We start from the raw sequence: 24,503 nt of genomic DNA, 5'->3' as shown, positions 1-24,503 counted from the left end.
CCGGGGGAGTGGGAACTCCATGTGGAAATCTTTGCCCAAATTACTCAATTGTGGGGCATTCCAGACATGGATCTGATGGCCTCTCGTCAGAACTTCAAGGTTCCTTGCTACGGGTCCAGATCCAGGGATCCCAAGACGACTCTAGTAGATGCACTAGTAGCACCTTGGACCTTCAAACTAGCTTATGTATTCCCGCCGTTTCCTCTCATCCCCAGGCTGGTAGCCAGGATCAATCAGGAGAGGGCATCGGTGATCTTGATAGCTCCTGCGTGGCCACGCAGGACTTGGTATGCAGACCTGGTGAATATGTCATCGGCTCTACCATGGAAGCTACCTTTGAGACGAGACCTTCTTGTTCAAGGTCCGTTCGAACATCCGAATCTGGTCTCACTCCAACTGACTGCTTGGAGATTGAACGCTTGATCTTATCAAAGCGAGGGTTCTCAGATTCTGTCATTGATACTCTTGTTCAGGCCAGAAAGCCTGTAACTAGAAAAATCTACCACAAAATATGGAAAAAATATATCTGTTGGTGTGAATCTAAAGGATTCCCTTGGGACAAGATAAAAATTCCTAAGATTCTATCCTTTCTTCAAGAAGGTTTGGAGAAAGGATTATCTGCAAGTTCTCTGAAGGGACAGATTTCTGCCTTGTCTGTGTTACTTCACAAAAAGCTGGCAGCTGTGCCAGATGTTCAAGCCTTTGTTCAGGCTCTGGTTAGAATCAAGCCTGTTTACAAACCTTTGACTCCTCCTTGGAGTCTCAATTTAGTTCTTTCAGTTCTTCAGGGGGTTCCGTTTGAACCCTTACATTCCGTTGATATTAAGTTATTATCTTGGAAAGTTTTGTTTTTGGTTGCAATTTCTTCTGCTAGAAGAGTTTCAGAATTATCTGCTCTGCAGTGTTCTCCTCCTTATCTGGTGTTCCATGCAGATAAGGTGGTTTTGCGTACTAAACCTGGTTTTCTTCCGAAAGTTGTTTCTAACAAAAACATTAACCAGGAGATAGTCGTGCCTTCTTTGTGTCCGAATCCAGTTTCAAAGAAGGAACGTTTGTTGCACAATTTGGATGTAGTTCGTGCTCTAAAATTCTATTTAGATGCTACAAAGGATTTTAGACAAACATCTTCCTTGTTTGTTGTTTATTCTGGTAAAAGGAGAGGTCAAAAAGCAACTTCTACCTCTCTCTCTTTTTGGCTTAAAAGCATCATCAGATTGTCTTACGAGACTGCCGGACGGCAGCCTCCTGAAAGAATCACAGCTCATTCCACTAGGGCTGTGGCTTCCACATGGGCCTTCAAGAACGAGGCTTCTGTTGATCAGATATGTAAGGCAGCGACTTGGTCTTCACTGCACACTTTTACTAAATTTTACAAATTTGATACTTTTGCTTCTTCTGAGGCTATTTTTGGGAGAAAGGTTTTGCAAGCCGTGGTGCCTTCCATCTAGGTGACCTGATTTGCTCCCTCCCTTCATCCGTGTCCTAAAGCTTTGGTATTGGTTCCCACAAGTAAGAATGACGCCGTGGACCGGACACACCTATGTTGGAGAAAACAGAATTTATGTTTACCTGATAAATTACTTTCTCCAACGGTGTGTCCGGTCCACGGCCCGCCCTGGTTTTTTAATCAGGTCTGATAATTTATTTTCTTTAACTACAGTCACCACGGTATCATATGATTTCTCCTATGCAAATATTCCTCCTTTACGTCGGTCGAATGACTGGGGAAGGCGGAGCCTAGGAGGGATCATGTGACCAGCTTTGCTGGGCTCTTTGCCATTTCCTGTTGGGGAAGAGAATATCCCACAAGTAAGGATGACGCCGTGGACCGGACACACCGTTGAAGAAAGTAATTTATCAGGTAAACATAAATTCTGTTATTTATGCCGCAACGCAATGTTTAGCTGATAACTTCAATGTCTGTTCCAGACAAGGAAAATGTCTCTCTAGATTTTCTGAGCTAGAAACAGATTTCTCCAGTGGAATGGCAGCTTAAAGGGAAATTGTACAGTAGATTTTTTTTGCATAAATGTTTTGTAGATGATCAACTAATATAGACCAATTGGGAGTGGTTTTGTAAAAGTAAACAGAACAAATAAAGAAAATAGCTAGTTCAACTATAATAATATGTAATTCATACAAAGGCGGTGCATCCTTGAAAAAGTCTATGCATAAAATGTAGAAAAAGAGTGAATATGCCAAAATAAGGTATATCCAAAAGCCCAGGGGTAAAGCACTCTCACTATCTAAAAGGGTTTACAAAAACGGAGACAGTAGTGTAATTTTATGTGATCATAAATCTATATAAAAAGATTTTACCAACATTAGTACAAGCAACAATATGGCTAGACACATGAAGACTAACTGACAGACCAATATACATAACACATGGGCCCCTCACATAAAACAAAGAACAAAGCTAGTCAGCTGGTAAAGTCCATAAAAAATTAGGCAGGTCAGCAAGTCAGCGTTAATATGCATTGAGCAATAGGCAATGAGCAGTGAACAGTTCTGCTTCGAAGAAATTACAGATGCCAAGGCTAAATCTCAAATGTTAACTATTCATAGAAGCTGTTAACAAATATACCACGCAGACCAGAAATGCTCAATATAACAGTTCCATATAGACCAATTGTGAAGTTCCTTATAAGCACTAGCAAGGTATACACAATGCGGTCCGTCGTCAGCTTTTGCCGACTCCAACGGTCAGACCACCGTCAGCACAACAGCCGACTCCTCTGGTCTAACTTCTTTTGCTCAAGGTCGATAGAATACAGTGTGTGGTAGGGGGATCCCACGGATGAGCTGCTACACACCTACGCGTCCTCTTGCGCGTTTCGCTCCAATTTCAATTGCAGCAAGGAGCTTCCTTCGGCTGATGGTTTTGTAAAAATGTATAGTTTTGCTTATTTTTTAAACAACATTGTGCTGATTTTCAGCTCCTTAACTAAGCCCCAACATTTTAGATGTATACTAATGTCTACAGATTCCTGTTTGCTCCTGTTTGTCTGATTGATCTTTTCATATGCAGGGGAGGGGGGAATGTCTGCTTCCTGCTTTTCTCAGCCCAGTAGGTGTCCCAGCCTTAACTCATCAACAGTTCTAATTTGAGAGCTTCTAAGTAAATTGTTTAAAAGGTTTTATACTGGATTTTTATATCCGTACATCTGCATATACTTCTTTATAGTAGTGTCTATTACACACAGTTATATGAATACTGTCTCTTTAACAAGAGGTTATTCCATTTGGTTGCTGACAGATGGGGGTTTTCAGACATAAATCTCATAGCATCCAACAACAACCTATTTCCCAAGCATACAAGCAGAAACGAGAACAAATTCCAGTGTGGCTGAAGGCACATTCCACTAGGGCAGTTGCAGCATCATGGGCTTGTGAGGCATTTTTTAGGCAGCAGTTTGGAGGTCTCATCACACCTTTGTGTCTCATTACAAACTGGATATCAGGCAATCAGCCTCTGCAAAGTTTAGTCACAAGATTCTATCTCCTGTATTATCTTAAATAATTGTACTATTTTTGCAGAAATATTTTCTGTGTTGGTGTCCTTTAGTCCCAAACTTGTATGTCTTTACAGCGTTTTATTCTTTCTCACTGGTAGGTATTACTAACAGGTAGGGCCAAGATATCTAGAAATTTTTGCCATATTAATAGTAATTTCTAAATCTTTACCCATATCCCTGGGTAATGCCTACCAGGCTCCCTCCCAATTTTCTAAGTCACCATTTGGCTGAACATCACTAGGAGGAGGAGGGGGTGCTGCCTGGGAGTTACCTTTATTCAGGTAACTAGGGGAGGGGGCAGTTCTGTTCACACCCATTTGGGGATGGGTTCTCACTGGTAGGTATTACCCAGGGATATGGCCAAGATATAGAAATTACTATTATTTTGGCAAATATTTCTAGTTTTAATCCCTCCCATTCCTTAGTCATAGATATGGCCAAGAGAAAGAAGAATATAATAAAGTAAGAATGGAAAAGCAGGGTAAAAGGAATACAACCTGGTACTGCTGCCAACTTTTATGAAGAAACTAGGGTTGGTCTCGTGGACTCTTGCCATCATGAAAGCTATTAATTTATCAGAGAAAAGCATACATTTTGTTTTTGTGCTTGCATAATACATTTATTTTTCGTAATATAAATATATATTGTATTTTATGCACCATGTATAACACGACTTACTGTTATTTTTTTTATTTTTTTACATTTTCATGTCTGACCATCTATTTCCTTCTTAAGATAGGGAGAGTCCACAGCTTCTTTCCTTACTGTTGGGAAATACAACACCTGGCCACCAGGAGGAGGCAAAGACACCCCAGTCAAAGGCTTAAATATACAGCAAACAAGATTCTATGTGGTGCTTACCAGCCACGGCGTTCGTGGTATAGTGACCGTCGTGTCTTCAGCGTGTGCACCATGTCACGCCCCCAAACCAAAACATCCAATGACGCCCAGGAGCCAAGGAAGGAAGTGTCTCCGCCCAGGACACAAAATCGGCTGCGAGCCGTACAGCAAGCTATGAACACAGTATCCGGCTTCCCTGGAAGAAATCCACGAAGCGATGTCCTCAAAAGAAAGTGTTTATTAGATACAATATAATATCCTCTAAAGGGGGTTTATTGAACAGTTTGGGTTAATTAATCAGTGTATTAATTATTTGCATGCTGCTTTGTGTGATTTTTTTTTCCTGGGCTAATAGACTGTGTGTTTTTGGCTGGATCAAACAGGTTTCACTTTTAAGTTTCACTTTTGTTTTTGAAAGTGTTGCGCAGCACCTATTACTTGCTGTACTTGTAATAACGGGGGAAGTACTGTCTTGGACTCCATGTGACCTGGTGTGATCTATGTTCATTTTCTCCATTCTGGCTGAGACGTGAAACTGAGGAGGTCGTTTCCTCTGTTAACTGTCTGGGTCTAGGAGGTTGTGTGTCCCCCAGCCATTGGGAGTATAAAGGTGCAGTTTTCTATACTAAAAAACATTTTTATTTGTGTCCTTCTGTGGGTATAACCTGAGCTATGGAGGACTCTGACATGTTAGAAGGTACTCCTTCTGTGCTAAATAATACCTGTTTATATTGTGAGGAGGCCGTGGTTTTCCCGCCCACTCAATTATGTTCCACATGCCTTAACATTAGACAGAGTTTACGAAGACAGGAAAGTTCCTTTGACTTTACATGTGCCGTTAAGAAGGCGAACATTATTAAGAACAAATGGGAGTGAATTGGTTCTTTCTTTTCCCCCTCGTCTACTTTTAAAAAGTTGTTCATAATCCTGGACTCTCAACTGGATTTGTGGGGCTCCATTCCTAAGGTGGATGGTGCTATCTCTACACTTGCTAAACGTACTACTATACCTCTTGAGGATAGTTCTTCGTTCAGAGAGCCGATGGATAAGAAAATAGAAATTTTCTGAGAAAGATGTTTCTACATACGGGATTTTTGTTTCAATCGGCGGCTGCGGTTGCCGGAACGGCTAACTACTGTTGCGACTCTTTGTCGGAACTCATTGAGGTGGAGTCTCCCCTCGAGGATTTTCAAGACAGAATTAAAGCTCTGAGAATTGCTAATTCTTTTATCTGTGATGCGAACATGCAAATTATTTGCCTAAATGCAAAGGCCTCTCGCTTTGCGGTCCTAGCCAGCCGGGCGCACTGGTTGAAGTCTTGGTCTGCGGATATGACTTCTAAGTCCAGACTCCTTTCTCTTCCCTCCAAGGGAAAGATTTTATTTGGTCCAGGCCTGGACTCCATTATTTCTACGTTTACCAGAGGCAAGGGTGCCTTTCTACTGCAAGATAAGAACAACAAGTCTAAGGGATGACAATCTTCGGCTACCTGGTACTCACATACTTTTTCCAAATTTTACAAGTTTGATGTTTTTGCTTTGGCTGAAGCAGCTTTCGGGAGAAAAGTTTTGCAGGCTGTGGTGCCCTCAGAATAGGGTCAACATCTTCCTTTTTGTTACCTCCCATTATTCATTCAGTGTTCTCTGGAGCTTGGGTATAGTTTTCCCTGCAGTATGGAATGAAGCCGTGGACTCTCCCTATCTTAGGAAGGAAAACATAATTTATGCTTACCAGATAAATTCCTTTCCTTCCGGATAGGGACAGTCCACGGCCCCCGTCTATTTTTTCTTGTCTATGGGTGGCCCCCTATTATTTATTTTATTCTTCTGGCACTATTTATACCCCAATTTTTCTCCTACTTTTCCTTGTTCCCTCGGCAAAATGACTGGCGTAATGAGGAAGTGGGAGGGATATTTAAGCCTTTGGCTGGGGTGTCTTTGCCTCCTCCTGGTGGCCAGGTGTTGTATTTCCCAACAGTAAGGAATGAAGCCGTGTACTCTCCCTATTCGGAAGGAAAGGAATTTATCTGCTAAGCATAAATTATGTTTTTTCTTTTCCATCCACTTTTTGACTCCTGTTCTCCTCAGAAAGCACCAATGGATCCCCAAATATAAATATGTAATCTTTATTTTCCCACTTTGGTGCCAGTCTTATTATCGATGCATTTTTTGCTTTCTGGAGGTCACTATCAACCTTACCCTCTATGATCTTTTCTTCTAGAGTCCTTTTCCATCTTAATATGAGGAGAGTCCAAGGTTTCATTCCTTACTTGTGGTAATACAGAACCTAGCCACCAGGAGGAGGCAAAGACACCCCCGCCAAAGGCTTACATACCTCCCCCCACTCCCCTCATCCCCCAGTCATTCTTTGCCTTTCGTCACAGGAGGATGGCAGAGAAGTGTCAGAAGTTCGGAGTAGTCTCTTATGGAGGTTAGTACTCTTCGGTATGGGACTGGAGTTTTAAGTAGTCTTGTCAGCCTCTTAGTGAGACAATTTGAATTTTATGGTCTGGAGATGCAGGGATAGTCTTTCTGTGAAACCATCCAGACTCGTATTAACAGCTCCTAAGCAGTGTAGACGAGTTTCACTGTCTGCTTCTATTACTCAAGTCCATGTCAGGGCTACAAGACTGTTAACCTTGAGAGGCTGTGTGTCTGTTCCACGGCAGAGATTCAGGTAAGATTGTTTCATTTTATTTCATATGATAACGTAAAGAAGACAGGGTCACAGTGTGACTCCTTTATCTGTATGGAATCAAGGGTTAATATCTCCGGAAGGAGGTTATTGAACAGAATGGATTTATACATAACTTGCTTTATTATGTTTTATGCTGCGATATGCGTGAGATGAGGCTCAGGCAGATGTGAAACATTTAGGTTTTACTTTTGTTTTTGAGATAACTGCTCGGCCTGTTATTTTTGATGCGTTTTCTCTCCTGGAGCAGGGGTGGTCCTGCATGGCACTCCATGTGACCGGGTGTGGTCTCATTGACTTCCTCTTTCCTGACCGTGTGGTTTACAGGAGAAGAAGCAGTTTCTCTGGGGGGCCTGGGTCATAGGAGGAGGTGAGTGCCCTGGCCATTGGGAGTATAAAGGTGCCATTTATCTTGTTCTAGTGTCCATCTTAAAAGCGCAAGCTATGGAGGACACTGATGCGTTAGAGGGGTACTCCCTCTTTTCCTAATTCTAATACCTGTTTTTATTGTGAGGAAGCTACGGTATACTCGCCTGCTCAATTATTTTCCACATGCCTGGATAAGGTAGTTATATCTATAAAAAAAACAAAGATGTTTAGTACCAATGAGCTGTCCACCTCTGAGGGGTCTACGTCCCGTGAGGTACGTTCCCTGCAGTCATCTCCTACTACACATGCAGCCTCTCATTGCACTGCTAATCCTCCTTCGTGAGGGGCCCTCTTACTGCCAGACTTTTCTGAACAGTTACAAACGGCAGTGTCTGCTACCTTCAGTGATTTACCTCGCCCTGCTAAGCGCAAGCGAAAGGTCAAATATTGCTATCCTTCCCAGGGGTCATCTACCAATTTGTTGGATTTATCTGATACTAGATTATCCGCTGATGAAGACACTTCTGATAGTTCAGAGGAGGCTCTTTCTGGGTCGGAAACTGCTACCTCTAAACCTCCAACTGCAGAGGAACCAGATTTTAGATTAAAGAATTGAGCACTTACACTTTCTGTTAAAGGAAGTGCTAGCTACGTTAGAAGTTCCGGAACCTAAACTACTGAGGAACCTTCTATTCCTAAGCTTGACAAGGTTTATGAGGACAGGGTGGTGCCACAGACTTTCCTGGTTCCCGTTAATATGGCAAATATTATTAACAATAAATGGGAGAGACTTGAATCTTCTTTTTCCCCTTCTTCTTTTAAGAAATTGTTCCCTGTTCCAGACTCTCAATTAGAGTTGTGGGGCTCTGTCCCTAAGTTAGATGGTGCTATCTCCACCCTTGCTAAGCGCACCACTATCCCGCTTGAGGATAGCTCGTCGTTTAAGGAGCCCATGGATAAGAAGCTAGAAACTCTATTAAGAAAAATGTTTCAGCACACAGGGTACTTGTTTCAGCTTGCAGCAGCGGTTGCTGCAGTAGCTGGATCTGCTACCTATTAGTGCGACTCTCTATTGGAGATGATTGAGGTGGAAACTCCCCTTGATGAGATCCAGGAAAGAATTAAGGCCTTGAGGGTAGCTAGTTCTTTCATCTGTGATGCAAACATGCAGATTATTCACCTGAATGACAAAACATCAGGTTTTTCTGTTCTAGCCCGTTGGGCTCTCTGGTTAAAGTCTTGGTCTGCGGACATGACTTCAAAATCTAAATTGCTTTCCCTTCCATATAAGGGGAAGATTCTTTTCGGTCCAGGCCTGGACTCTATCATATCCACGGTCACTGGGGACAAAGTTGCCTTCATTCCGCAGGATAAGAAGAATAAACCTAAAAGACAAAGTCCTAATTTTCGTCCCTTTCGTTCGGATAAATCCCAACGCCAGCAGCCCTCTGCGAAGCCTGATCAGTCCAAGGGAACGTGGAAGCCTTCTCAATCTTTGAACAAATACAAACAGAAAACGAAGCCTGCTGGAACAAAGTCAGCATGAAGGGGCGTCCCTTGATCCGGCGTTGGATCGTGTTGGGGGCAGACTATCTCTCTTTCTGGAGGCTTGGTTAGGAGATGTGCAAGATCCTTGGGTTCTAAGACCAGAAAAACGAGAAGCTTTTCTAGGGTGCGTGAGGGATCTCTTCTCCCTGGGAGTAATTGTGCCAGCTCCTCTATCAGAGAGAGGTCTAGGGTACTACTCAAACCTTTTTGTGGTCCTAAAGAAGGAGGGTACGTTTTGCCTGATTCTAGACCTAAAGTGCCTAAACAAGTTTCTGTCGGTCCCATCATTCAAGATGGAGATGATCAGGTCTATTCTGCCCTTAGTTCAAGAGGGACCGTTCATGACTACGAAAGACTTGAAGGATGCTTACCTTCATGTGCCAATACACAAGGATCACTTCAATTTCTTAAGATTCGCATTTCTGGACCAGCACTTCCAGTTTTTGGCTCTTCCTTTTGGTCTGGCTACTGCTCCAAGAGTTTTTACAAAGGTTCTGGGGTCTCTGCTCGTGGTGGCGAGGTCCAGAGGTATTGCAGGAGCGCCATACTTGGATGACATCCTGGTCCAGACTCCGTCCTGCCGGCTGGCAGAAGACCATTTAAGAGCTCTTCTTCTTCAATCTCATGGATGGAAGATAAACTTAGGAAAGAGTTCTCTGGTTCCCAGTACCAGGGTGGAATTCCTGGGCACGATAATAGATTCCATATACATGAGGATATTCCTTACAGACCAGAGACGTTTTACTTACAATTGTCTTGCCCTCCAGACCTCCTGAGGGCCATCTGTGGCCAGGTGTATGGAGGTAATTGGTCTTATGGTGTCCAGCATCAATATTATTCCATTCACCAGGTTCCATCTCAGACCTGTTCAACTGTGCATGCTGAGGCAATGGAACGTCGACCACTCGGATCTGTCTCAACAGATTTCTCTGGACAACCAGTCGAGAGAATCGCTCTCTTGGTGGCTCAGTCTATCTCGCCTGTCCCAAGGGACGTCCTTCTTGAGACCATCCTGGGAGATTTTGACTACGGGCGCAAGTCTCTCAAGATGGGGAGCCGTTTGGGTGTGCCAGGAGGCACATGGCTGGTGGACTCGATCAACATTTTGGAACTTTGAGCAATCTTCAATGCTCTGAAGGCTTGGCCCCGTCTGGGTTCGTCCCAGTTTATCAGATTCCGATCGGACAAAATTACCTGAATTCTGGAATGGGCGGAGACAAACAACTGCTCGCTGTTTAAATCTGATTCTTAAGGTTTTGCAGAGGGCTCCCTTTGAGCCCATGCATTCAGTTGACATTAAGTTACTGTCTTGGAAGGTTCTTTTTATACTGGCTATTGCTTTGGCACGCAGAGTCTCTGAGATGGCAGCCTTGCAATGTAAGCCTCTTTACCTAGTTTTTCATGCTGATAAGACTGTTCTTCGCACTGGGTTGGGTTTTTTCCCTAAGGTTGTGTCTGATCGCAACATCAATTAGGAGATTGTGGTTCCTTCCTTGTGTCCTAATCCTCCTTCTTCAAAGAAACGATTACTTCATAATCTGGATGTGGTTCTGGTTTTGAAATTCTATCTTCAGGCCACAAAGGATTTTAGACAGACTTTGGCATTGTTTGTTGTCTATTCTGAGAAGCGCAGAGGGCAGAAGGCTTCTTCCACTTCCCTATCTTTTTGGAGCATTATTCGCTTAGCATATGAAACAGCAGGACATGAGCCTCCTCAGAGGATTACGGCTCATTCAACTAGAGCTGTGGCTTTATCTTGGGCCTTCAAGAATGAGGCCTCGATGGAGCAGATTTGTAGGGCGGCTACCTGGTCCTCCTTAGACACTTTTTCAAAGTTTTTCAAATTTGACGTCTTTGCTTCAGCTAAAGCAGCTTTTGGGAGAAAGGTTTTGCAGGCTGTAGTGCCCTCAGAATAGGGACCGCCTCTCTTTTACCCTCCCGTTTTCATTCAGTGTCCTCTAGAGCTTTGTTTCCCACAAGTAAGAAATTAAGCCGTGGACTCTCCTCATATTAAAGGGACAGTCTACACCAGAATTGTTATTGTTTAAAAAGATAGATAATCTCTTTATTACCCATTCCCTAGTTTTGCACAACCAACACTGTTATATAAATACACTTTTTACCCCTGTGATTACCTTGTATCTAAGCCTCTGCAGACTGCCCCCTTATTTCAGTTCTTTTGACAGACATCCATTTTAGCCAATCAGAGCTGGCTCACTGAAACTCCATCTGCGTGAGCACAGTGTTCTCTATATGACAAACGTGAACTAACACCCTCTAGTGGTGAAAAACTGTTAAATTGCCCTGAGAGAAGAAGCGGCCTTCAAGGGCTATGAAATTAGCATATGAACCTCCTAGGTTTAGCTTTCAACTAAGAATACCAAGCGAACAAAGCAAAATTGGTGATAAAAGTAAATTGGAAAATTGTTTAAAATTACATTCTCTATCTGAATCATGAAAGTTTGTTTTGGAGTAGACTGTCCCTTTAAGATGGAAAATAATAATTATGCTTACCTGATAATTTCCTTTCCATCTGTATGAGGAGAGTCCACTACCGCCGTCCGTTTTCTCCATGGAGCGGACCTAAAAAAAAATGTTTTTGTTCTTCTGGCACCATTTATACCCTGATATTTCTCCTACTGCTCCTTGTTCCCTTGGCAGAATGACTGGGGGATGAGTGGAGTGGGGGAGGTATTTAAGCCTTTGGCAGGGGTGTTTTTGCCTCCTCCTGGTGGCCAGGTTCTGTATTCCCACAAGTAAGGAATAAAGCTGTGGACTCTTCATACAGATGGAAAGTAAATTATCAGGTAAGCATAATTTATGTTTTTTCCTGTCTGGACCTTTCTTTTGTGATCTGCCCTCTCATAATCTGAGACCAAGGGGCTGATTTATAAAAGTCTGGCGGACATGATACGCATTTAAAATTGCACAAGCTGTTCTAGTGAACTGCTTGTGCAATGCCGCCCCCTGCAGATTCGCGGCCAATTGGCCGCTAGCAGGGGGTGTAAATCAACCCAATTGTATAGGATTGGGCGGATAAATGTTTGCAGCCTCAGAGGCAGCGGACCAGTTAAGGAGCAGCAGTCTTAAGACTGCTGCTTCATAACTGCTGGTACTGGCGAGCCTGAAGGCTCGCACGGAAACAAGATCATCAGGGGCCATTCGACCCTTGATAAATCAGCCCCCAAGCCTTTGATTATGTTCATTCTGAGGGCCTGATGATCTAATGGTATTCAAGAGGATCTATGAAGTCTCGCCAGTACGGTGCGGACATGACTTCAAAATCTAAATTGCTTTCCCTTCCATATTAGGGGAAGATTCTTTTCGGTCCAGGCCTGGACTCTATCATATCCACGGTCACTGGGGACAAAGGTGCCTTCATTCCGCAGGATAAGAAGAATAAACCTAAAAGACAAAGTCCTAATTTTCGTCCCTTTCGTTCGGATAAATCCCAACGCCAGCAGCCCTCTGCGAAGCCTGATCAGTCCAAGGGAACGTGGAAGCCTTCTCAATCTTGGAACAAATACAAACAGAAAACGAAGCCTGCTGGAACAAAGTCAGCATGAAGGGGCGTCCCTTGATCCGGCGTTGGATCGTGTTGGGGGCAGACTATCTCTCTTTCTGGAGGCTTGGTTAGGAGATGTGCAAGATCCTTGGGTTCTAAGACCAGAAAAACGAGAAGCTTTTCTAGGGTGCGTGAGGGATCTTTTCTCCCTGGGAGTAATTGTGCCAGCTCCTCTATCAGAGAGAGGTCTAGGGTACTACTCAAACCTTTTTGTGGTCCTAAAGAAGGAGGGTACGTTTTGCCTGATTCTAGACCTAAAGTGCCTTAACAAGTTTCTGTCGGTCCCATCATTCAAGATGGAGATGATCAGGTCTATTCTGCCCTTAGTTCAAGAGGGACCGTTCATGACTACGAAAGACTTGAAGGATGCTTACCTTCATGTGCCAATACACAAGGATCACTTCAATTTCTTAAGATTCGCATTTCTGGACCAGCACTTCCAGTTTGTGGCTCTTCCTTTTGGTCTGGCTACTGCTCCAAGAGTTTTTACAAAGGTTCTGGGGTCTCTGCTCGTGGTGGCGAGGTCCAGAGGTATTGCAGGAGCGCCATACTTGGATGACATCCTGGTCCAGACTCCGTCCTGCCGGCTGGCAGAAGACCATTTAAGAGCTCTTCTTCTTCAATCTCATGGATGGAAGATAAACTTAGGAAAGAGTTCTCTGGTTCCCAGTACCAGGGTGGAATTCCTGGGCACGATAATAGATTCCATATACATGAGGATATTCCTTACAGACCAGAGACATTTTACTTACAATTGTCTTGCCCTCCAGACCTCCTGAGGGCCATCTGTGGCCAGGTGTATGGAGGTAATTGGGCTCATGGTGTCCAGCATCAATATTATTCCATTCGCCAGGTTCCATCTCAGACCTGTTCAACTGTGCATGCTGAGGCAATGGAACGTCGACCACTCGGATCTGTCTCAACAGATTTCTCTGGACAACCAGTCGAGAGAATCGCTCTCTTGGTGGCTCAGTCTATATCGCCTGTCCCAAGGGACGTCCTTCTTGAGACCATCCTGGGAGATTTTGACTACGGGCGCAAGTCTCTCAAGATGGGGAGCCGTTTGGGGTGCCAGGAGGCACATGGCTGTTGGACTCAAGAGGAATCTCTTCTCTCGATCAACATTTTGGAACTTTGAGCAATCTTCAATGCTCTGAAGGCTTGGCCCCGTCTGGGTTCGTCCCAGTTTATCAGATTCCGATCGGACAAAATTACCTGAATTCTGGAATGGGCGGAGACAAACAACTGCTCGCTGTTTAAATCTGATTCTTAAGGTTTTGCAGAGGGCTCCCTTTGAGCCCATGCATTCAGTTGACATTAAGTTACTGTCTTGGAAGGTTCTTTTTATACTGGCTATTGCTTTGGCACGCAGAGTCTCTGAGATGGCAGCCTTGCAATGTAAGCCTCCTTACCTAGTTTTTCATGCTGATAAGACTGTTCTTCGCACTGGGTTGGGTTTTTTCCCTAAGGTTGTGTCTGATCGCAACATCAATTAGGAGATTGTGGTTCCTTCCTTGTGTCCTAATCCTCCTCCTTCAAAGAAACGATTACTTCATAATCTGGATGTGGTTCTGGTTTTGAAATTCTATCTTCAGGCCACAAAGGATTTTAGACAGACTTTGGCATTGTTTGTTGTCTATTCTGAGAAGCGCAGAGGGCAGAAGGCTTCTTCCACTTCCCTATCTTTTTGGAGCATTATTCGCTTAGCATATGAAACAGCAGGACATAAGCCTCCTCAGAGGATTACGGCTCATTCAACTAGAGCTGTGGCTTTATCTTGGGCCTTCAAGAATGAGGCCTCGATGGAGCAGATTTGTAGGGCGGCTACCTGGTCCTCCTTAGACACTTTTTCAAAGTTTTTCAAATTTGACGTCTTTGCTTCAGCTAAAGCAGCTTTTGGGAGAAAGGTTTTGCAGGCTGTAGTGCCCTCAGAATAGGGACCGCCTCTCTTTTAGCCTTCCGTTTTCATTCAGTGTCCTCTAGAGCTTTGTTTCCCACAAGTAAGAAATTAAGCCGTGGACTCTCCTCATATTAAAGGGACAGTCTACACCAGAATTGTTATTGTTTAAAAAGATAGATAATCTCTTTATTACCCATTCCCTAGTTTTGCACAACCAACACTGTTATATAAATACACTTTTTACCCCTGTGATTACCTTGTATCTAAGCCTCTGCAGACTGCCCCCTTATTTCAGTTCTTTTGACAGACATCCATTTTAGCCAATCAGAGCTGGCTCACTGAAACTCCATCTGCGTGAGCACAGTGTTCTCTATATGACAAACGTGAACTAACACCCTCTAGTGGTGAAAAACTGTTAAAATGCCCTGAGAGAAGAAGCGGCCTTCAAGGGCTATGAAATTAGCATATGAACCTCCTAGGTTTAGCTTTCAACTAAGAATACCAAGCGAACAAAGCAAAATTGGTGATAAAAGTAAATTGGAAAATTGTTTAAAATTACATTCTCTATCTGAATCATGAAAGTTTGTTTTGGAATAGACTGTCCCTTGGAAAAATAATAATTATGCTTACCTGATAATTTCCTTTCCATCTGTATGAGGAGAGTCCACTACCGCCGTCCGTTTTCTCCATGGAGCGGACCTAAAAAAAAATGTTTTTGTTCTTCTGGCAACATTTATACCCTGATATTTCTCCTACTGTTCCTTGTTCCCTTGGCAGAATGACTGGAGGATGAGTGGAGTGGGGGAGGTATTTAAGCCTTTGGCAGGGGTGTTTTTGCCTCCTCCTGGTGGCCAGGTTCTGTATTCCCACAAGTAAGGAATAAAGCCGTGGACTCTCCTCATACAGATGGAAAGTAAATTATCAGGTAAGCATAATTTATGTTTTTTCCTGTCTGGACCTTTCTTTTGTGATCTTCCCTCTCATAATCTGAGACCAAGGGGCTGATTTATAAAAGTCTGGCGGACATGATACGCATTTAAAATTGCACAAGCTGTTCTAGTGAACTGCTTGTGCAATGCCGCCCCCTGCAGATTCGCGGCCAATTGGCCGCTAGCAGGGGGTATAAATCAACCCAATTGTATAGGATTGGGCGGATAAATGTTTGCAGCCTCAGAGGCAGCGGACCAGTTAAGGAGCAGCAGTCTTAAGACTGCTGCTTCATAACTGCTGGTACCGGCGAGCCTGAAGGCTCGCACGGAAACAAGATCATCAGGGGCCATTCGACCCTTGATAAATCAACCCCCAAGCCTTTGATTATGTTCATTCTGAGGGCCTGATGATCTAATCGTATTCAAGAGGATCTATGAAGTCTCGCCAGTACGGTGAGGTCCATCTAAGAATTGTAAAAATCAAATTTTACCTTGAAAAATGTTTATCTTACTATGCATGGTGCTGTATGTCAATGGGAGACTTCAATAATACAATATAAGGTCTAAAAAAAAATTAAAAAGTTTTTGTCATTTCTCTCCTTGGCAGTGAGTTTTTGATCATCGGGTTCTATTTGTCAACTCCCATTATTGAGACAAAGCACATTTTTCCATCTTGTATGTCGAACAACTCAATTTTGAAGGCACTTTTTAACAGTTTTTCCTTCTTTCCATCCTTTCCTTATTGCTATTTAAGTTACATTTGTTTGAATTGTAGGTATTTCTTCTGGGAGTAGCTGTCTCCTGTTGCAAGGGTAAGAAATCTGTTATTGAAGGAGAAGTGGAAGAAGATGATTCAGATCTAAGTGATGATGATTTTCCATATGCATAGATCTTCCTTATACACATTACTTTGTATTAAATACTTACATTAGATTTTAGATGGCATTTGAAGTACCTGCAATATGTACATATTATGGTTGTATGATTTGGTAATAATTGTAATATAGATTACAGACTTTATGATTGTTTGAGATGAGTTTCAGTTTGCTACTATATAAAATGTCTAAGGATATAAATGAGTTTGCTTAAATCAGATCTCAGCTATGCAGCTATATATGTATATACACATTCATGTCAACAATAATTATACTCTCCTCTTTTGTCAAATTATTTAACTTTTTTTTTTTAAATCATTCTATACATTAAATCTGAAAATAAGTTATCCATCAAAGTTTGTAATTAAATATTGAATGAGGAGTGGTAGGATAGATTTCTGTTTTTCTCTCTCGTTATTGTTAATAAAAAAAATGTTAATACTTTTGTAATGTTAATAAAACAGTGCTATGCCCATTTAGTTGAATATTTTATCTTCTTTGAATGGTGATCATAAGTATTGCAAATGTATACTCTTCCCAACGATTTAGTCTCTCTATAGCCTTACACCCTTGTCTCTTTTTCAGCCTCCTTTTGATTGAGTGTGCGCACATCTTTCCCCATTTGTTATTTTCAGAATATTTCATAATAAACTGCACTCTCGCACATGGTTTGTTTTATTTGCAAAGTTAGTATAAGTTATATAAAGATACTGACACAGCTTTTCACCACTTAAAATTTTACATTTCACAATAGCAGTATCATCATTTTAGAATGGTTGTGATATCCAGAGAAACATTAGAGCTGTATCTAATAATAAACACTTACCTTTAAAGGAACAGTATACACTATTTACATGTTACTGCATGTAATAGACACTACTATAAAGAATAATATGCACAGATACTGATATAAAAATCCAATATAAAACTTTTAAAAACTCATTTAGAAGCTTCCAATTTAGCACTGTTGATGAGGTTAGGCTGGGACACCCACTAAAAGGGGCTGAGAGCAGAAAATATCCCCTCCCCTGCTACCCTGCGTATGAAAAGACCCATTATACAAACAGAAGCAATCTAAAGTCAGTATATATCTGAAACTTCGAGACTTGGTTAGGAGTCTGAAAATCCGCACAATGTTATTTCAAAATAAGCAAAACAAAAACAGTCCGAGATGGGCTATATAAATAGATCATCAACAAAACATTTATGCAAGGAAAAATCTAGTGCACAGTGTCCCTTTAAACTGATAGGTCCTCTACCAATGACACGGGGACGGTTACACTCTTATTAATCATTTTCAGCTTTCTTCTAGAGTCAGAATAAAAAAATGCCAACATTAGTAATAGTAAGCCATATGTTCCGTAGTCTGGTCCTTAGTGTTGCCCTTGGAATTAATCCCACAACACTTATTTCTCAACGAAAGACCACAAGAATCACTTACTTTGGAACAAATAAAAATGGTCAATATTTCTTTAAGGAGTTGGTGGACAACTAAGGAACCCGTCCACCTGCATTAAAGGGACACAGAGCCCAAAAATATTTCATTCATTATTCAGACAGTGCAGAGCATACAATTTTAAACAACTTTTTATATTTGCAGTCACCAATCAGCATCTAACTCCCAGAAGTGCTGCTCTTGTGCCTACCTAGGTATGCTGTTCAACAAAGGATACCAAGAGAATAAAGCAAATTTCATAATGGAGGTCAATTAGAAAGTTGGTTCCATGCTCTGTCTGGATTGTTAAAGTTAATTTTGCCTTACTGTCCCTTTAAATGAAAGTGGAGTCTTCCATTTGCATTCATTATTGCCGCTCCCCCTACTGTCATGCAGGCCAGGCTAGTCAAAATGAAGCCTTCAATATTCAGATAGGACATGCAATTTTAAACAACTTTCCAGTTTACTTGTATCATCAAATGTGCTTAGTTCTCTTGGTTTTCTTTGTTGAAAGCTAAACCTATGTAGGCTTATATGCTTATTTCTAAGCTCTTGAAGGCCGCTTTTTGACAGTTTTTCACAGCTAGAAAGTGCTTGTTCATTTTTGCCTTATAGATAACATTGTGTTTACTCTATGGAGTCAGCACTGATTGGCTAAAATGCAAGTCTGTCAAAAGAACTGAAATAAGGGTGTAGTCTGCAGAGGCTTAGATACAAGGTAATCCTGGAGGTATAAAGTATATTAATTTAAACATGTTGGTTATGCAAAACTAGGGAATGGGTAATAAAAGGATTATCTATCCTTTTAAATTATAAAAAATCTGGAGTAGACTGTCCCTTTAACTTGTGGTTGTTTTCTCTGAACCTACATCCTCAACTTCTTTCCTCTAAACTTGTAATGTTTCTATATTAGCTAGTAAACTACAGTGATTATTTTTCTATATGTATGTATAATATTTACACACACACACTATGCGCATTCACGTATTCTCCTATAGAAGTCAGTGGGGAAAAAACACCCGACTAACCCAATCACATATTCTCATGCATGTGTACCCGACATGAAATATGAATATTTCTTTTTTTTTTTTTTTTTTATTGAGGAGAAGTGATACAGACATTTTATATGATAAACGCAATACAGCAAATAAACAAATCGTAGCTGACTATAATTGTACTCTAATATTGAAAGTCCTCCATTTTCAGTCCCCAAAAACAGTAATACAGATCTCTCTTGGACCTGTTTTGGTGCTTGTTTAAAACCAAAGGGGTTAATATTCAATAAATGACATAAATAAAAGATTAATTGAGGAGTTGCGCTATACAAAAAAGAAATCATCATAAGAATATACATTTAACAGCAATCATACAAGTTTATAACATACAACATAATTGTATATCTTACTAATATTCCTCATCTTTGTCCCAGGCTTTGAAATTGTGGGTCACACCGGATCCCAAGAAATGTTATAATATAAGGAAAAAGGGATTTTTAATAATTGGAAGCCATAGCTAAGTCATCCAGGGTTGAGACTCTATATTTAGTGTTGGATGAAGGGATACATGACATATACTATGCTGATGAGGTTATAGTAAAATAAATCCTGGAGTCGTTTGTTACAAATGACTAAGCCCAAATAGTGTTAGTGTGACTGACTATTCCACGGGATAAGATTGTGTATGAAGATAGTTTCTGCTATATTAATATATTTTTTCATAATAGTATTTTAAACATTATCCTAGACCTACTTCTTCTTATTGTAAGCAAAGTGGTTCTTATTAGCATCGCCCCCATGGCCTCGGCCGCTGACCACTGGGGAGAAGTTGGCAATAGGTCTAACTTTGAGAAAGGGATGATAAAACCTTATCTTACTGTGTACTAGTATGCACACATATTCATAGTAATAACACTGTGATAACCTTAGTGTCTCCACCACAGGTGGTGTCAGAGATATAGCAGTAAAAGGCAGACTTTACATACAATACCATAATATTAAATAAATGGAGAGTAACACTGCATGAAGACTAATATTGTAGTACGACTTCAGGCTTTTAAACGTGTTCATACAGACAAATGGAACAAAATATGCTATACTATAAGAGAAAAATTATCTAGCGATATAAAGTTTGGTCATTTATCTTGAGAGTAGTGGTATAATTATAGGTTTTTAAACAGATTCTCGCAAATCAAGAAAGACTAACATATTTGCAATATAGAATAGACTCTCTCATAAACATCTTGAAATGCAGCCAAACAATAGAACTTGTAAATCAATCTAATAAACAATGCTCTTAGTATTAAGGTACCTTGAGAATATAGCTTTAGGAATAACTGGTAAACGGTTCGTGCCACAAGTTGCGTGGGAATCTAACTTTGAGTTAGCTATAATACATTTGTCCCATGGTTGTAAATAGTTTCTAATTGAAGGGAGCGTTCCTTCTAGGGAGGGCATCTGCAGACTACCCTACCCCAGATCTAAAGATACAACCATCGTAAGGCACATAAAAATAGGTCCCATCTGTCGTGATTGAGCATATGCGGTAATGTGGCTTGTATGGCGGATTAAACGTAGGGGATCGCTCCACCATCCTCCATGGTGTCGCCGATGCGCCGCAAGTCATGAAGTTTTCCAGACCCAGTGAGTACGGCTCCTTCTTAGCTAAATCCGGTCTCCTCCTTGCCGTGAGCTGCAACACCCTTCCTTCCATTAGCCATGGGGCCAGTACTCCCGATGAAGATACTCTCTGTAAGGTAGTCTCTTTGGAATATTTTTTACGCAGAGATCCCTTCTCTTTTTTTATGCGAGGTGTCATGTCGGTTCTCCTTACTGCTTGCGGACCTCTCTGTGTTTGATTAGCCATTAAGTGGAGCGAGGGCGTTATGCTGTCGGAACACACTGCATCTGTTTGTTCAGTCGAGGTAGGAAGCACCCTTAGTATCAGATAATCATAAGGGGCTTTGGCCATCAGCTTTTGCATAAGGTGTTCAAACCTTTCTAGGCATGGGTCAGGGTGCTGCATGAAATATTCTCCCGCCATTTTCGATGTCGACTGGATGCGTAGGCACTAGAATTGTGACTGTAAATCTTTCCCTTTATGGGTGTAGAAGCCTTGTGGTATGTTGTGAAAGTCAGTAAGGCAGAAAACAGCTGCCAGCACTGTAAACCCGGTATAACCGGGGGGGATCGTTACCTATGAATAGGCCGCCGCCTTAGATCTTGATTTGCCGAACTGTAGCCCTGATGTCATTAAAACAGGAGTCAAGCTTTGTAATATAGCTATTGTATCCCCTGCGGCTGTTATGCGCTGAATTATAAACTTGATCAAGCTGTTAGGTGCTCTTTAATCGGCGGATTGTTGATGTATCTTTCAGAGCTCTCAGTAGATGCCGAAATATGAATATTTCACATTCCAATGTTCTTCACATAGCAGAATATGTTCTATTTATTCATAAATACATATTTCAATGTATATCTGAGGTATTTTTGGTACAATATATATCTATATATGCATGATTAAATATAGTGAGGATATATACTGATATACAGGGAGTGCAGAATTATTAGGCAAATGAGTATTTTGACCACATCATCCTCTTTATGCATGTTGTCTTACTCCAAGCTGTATAGGCTTGAAAGCCTACTACCAATTAAGCATATTAGGTGATGTGCATCTCTGTAATGAGAAGGGGTGTGGTCTAATGACATCAACACCCTATATCAGGTGTGCATAATTATTAGGCAACTTCCTTTCCTTTGGCAAAATGGGTCAAAAGAAGGACTTGACAGGCTCAGAAAAGTCAAAAATAGTGAGATATCTTGCAGAGGGATGCAGCACTCTTAAAATTGCAAAGCTTCTGAAGCGTGATCATCGAACAATCAAGCGTTTCATTCAAAATAGTCAACAGGGTCGCAAGAAGCGTGTGGAAAAACCAAGGCGCAAAATAACTGCCCATGAACTGAGAAAAGTCAAGCGTGCAGCTGCCAAGATGCCACTTGCCACCAGTTTGGCCATATTTCAGAGCTGCAACATCACTGGAGTGCCCAAAAGCACAAGGTGTGCAATACTCAGAGACATGGCCAAGGTAAAAAAAGGCTTAAAGACGACCACCACTGAACAAGACACACAAGCTGAAACATCAAGACTGGGCCAAGAAATATCTCAAGACTGATTTTTCTAAGGTTTTATGGACTGATGAAATGAGAGTGAGTCTTGATGGGCCAGATGGATGGGCCCGTGGCTGGATTGGTAAAGGGCAGAGAGCTCCAGTTCGACTCAGACGCCAGCAAGGTGGAGGTGGAGTACTGGTTTGGGCTGGTATCATCAAAGATGAGCTTGTGGGGCCTTTTCGGGTTGAGGATGGAGTCAAGCTCAACTCCCAGTCCTACTGCCAGTTTCTGGAAGACACCTTCTTCAAGCAGTGGTACAGGAAGAAGTCTGCATCCTTCAAGAAAAACATGATTTTCATACAGGACAATGCTCCATTACACGCGTCCAAGTACTCCACAGGGTGGCTGGCAAGAAAGGGTATAAAAGAAGAAAATCTAATGACATGGCCTCCTTGTTCACCTGATCTGAACCCCATTGAGAACCTGTGGTCCATCATCAAATGTGAGATTTACAAGGAGGGAAAACAGTACACCTCTCTGAACAGTGTCTGGGAGGCTGTGGTTGCTGCTGCACGCAATGTTGATGGTGAACAGATCAAAACACTGACAGAATCCATGGATGGCAGGCTTTTGAGTGTCCTTGCAAAGAAAGGTGGCTATATTGGTCATTGATTTGTTTTTGTTTTGTTTTTGAATGTCAGAAATGTATATTTGTGAATGTTGAGATGTTATATTGGTTTCACTGGTAAAAATAAATAATTGAAATGGGTATATATTTGTTTTTTGTTAAGTTGCCTAATAATTATGCACAGAAATAGTCACCTGCACACACAGATATCCCCCTAAAATAGCTAAAACTAAAAACAAACTAAAAACTACTTCCAAAAATATTCAGCTTTGATATTAATGAGTTTTTTGGGTTCATTGAGAACATGGTTGTTGTTCAATAATAAAATTAATCCTCAAAAATACAACTTGCCTAATAATTCTGCACTCCCTGTATATAGGAATATCTATTTAGAAATACATAGAACATATTCTGCTATGTGCATAACATTGGAATGTCAAATATTTACAGTAAATACATAGTTAAAACCTTTATTAAATATAAATATTGCATAAAAAGTATTTTTCATGTTTTTATCTACTTAACTGGCTCCAATGCACATATATTTATATATATGTGTGTGTGTGTGTGTACATATGTGTTTATATAGGTCTGTAAATACATATATAACATATAAATACATATGTATACATCTTTATACATGTATATGTATGTATCTCTGTGAATTCCCTTTACTTCATTTTTTTCTTACACCTGAGATCTCATATCGAGTCTTTATAACTTTTGTGTGCATTGTTTTTAAATAATTTTTATTAGATAGTATTAGCCCAATTTGTCCAAAATTATGTGAACACCCTTTCTAATTATTGAGTTTGGATAAAATACAGCACATAGCCATGAAATCTCTATAGACAAACAATGGGCCATACAGATGAGCTCAGTGACTTTAAACATGGCAGTAGGATGCCACCTTTGGCACAAGTCAGTTTGTTTAAAGTCTCATAATACTTGAAAAATTACATGCACTTATTCGTTAGAAAATGTAATTTCTTTCATAGCGAGAGTCCACGTGTGGGAATTCCCCTCCTTTTCACTAATTGGAGGCAAAAGATACCCAAACACACGAGAACTTTAAATCTTTCTCATAATCCTCAGCGTTTTTTTGTTTTGTTTTTTTAAAAATTAGGGCCAATTTATTAATGAGCGAGCATAAGGTGAACTGCTTGTGCAATGCAGCCCCCTGCAGATTCGCGGCCAATTGCCCGCTAGCAGGGGGTGTCAATCAGCCCGATTGTATAGAATTGGGCGGATTGATGTCCGCGGCCTCAGAGCAGGCGAACGAGTTATGGAACAGCGGTCTTTAGAGCACTGCTTCATAACTACTATTTCTTTCATGTAAGTGGTAAGAGTCCATGAGCTAGTGACGTATGAGATATATATTCCTACCAGGAAGGGGCAAAGTTTCCCAAACCTCAAAATGCCTATAAATACACCTCCTACCTCACTAATACCTTAGTTTTACAAACGTTGCCTCCTTGTGGAGGTGGTGAAGCATGATGTGCTTGGTTTTCTTCTGCTGCCTCCCTTTATACTCCTCTACCATTACCTCTGCTGATATTTTTCAGTACTGGTTTGGCTGTCTGCTATATGTGGATGAGTGACTTCTGGTAAGTATATATCTTTCTCTTGTAAGGTGTATCCAGTCCACGGATCATCCATTACTTGTGGGATATTCTCATTCCCAACAGGAAGTTGCAAGAGGAAACCCACAGCAGAGCTGCAATATAGCTCCTCCCCTAACTGTCATAGCCAGTCATTCTCTTGCAACTCTCAACAAGCAAGGAGGTCGTAAGAGAGAGTGGTTAAATATAGCTAGTTTATTTTCTTCAATCAAATGTTTGTTATTTTTAAATAGCACCGGAGTTGTGCTATTTTATCTCAGGCAGTAAATAGAAGAAGAATCTGCCTGAGGTTTCTATGAGGTTTCTTAGCAGGTTGTAACTAAGATCCATTGCTGTTCTCACATATGTCTGAGGGGATTACACTTATGCGAGAGCGAGAGAATGGCGTGCAGTTTATTCTGCTATCAGGTATGTGCAGTTATAATTTTTTCTAGAGATGGAAAACACTAGAAAATGCTGCTGATACCGGAT

General features: G+C 41.3%; 1 protein-coding gene across 1 annotated transcript in view; it reads left to right on the top strand.

Moving 5' to 3' along the window:
* The window catches only part of LMBRD1 (LMBR1 domain containing 1), an 810,247-nt gene extending 793,534 nt beyond the window's left edge, over window positions 1–16,713 (top strand). The window contains exon 15 of the mRNA XM_053710415.1: window positions 16,139–16,713. Coding sequence (XP_053566390.1) covers window positions 16,139–16,252 — 114 coding nt within the window. The 3' untranslated portion in view covers window positions 16,253–16,713. The remainder of the gene's footprint in view (window positions 1–16,138) is intronic.
* The last annotated feature ends 7,790 nt before the right edge of the window (window positions 16,714–24,503 follow it).

Source organism: Bombina bombina, chromosome 4, assembly GCF_027579735.1.
Source record: "Bombina bombina isolate aBomBom1 chromosome 4, aBomBom1.pri, whole genome shotgun sequence".
NCBI lineage: Eukaryota > Metazoa > Chordata > Amphibia > Anura > Bombinatoridae > Bombina > Bombina bombina.
Note: the sequence above shows the minus strand (reverse complement) of the source record. Positions and strands in the feature narration are given on the sequence as shown.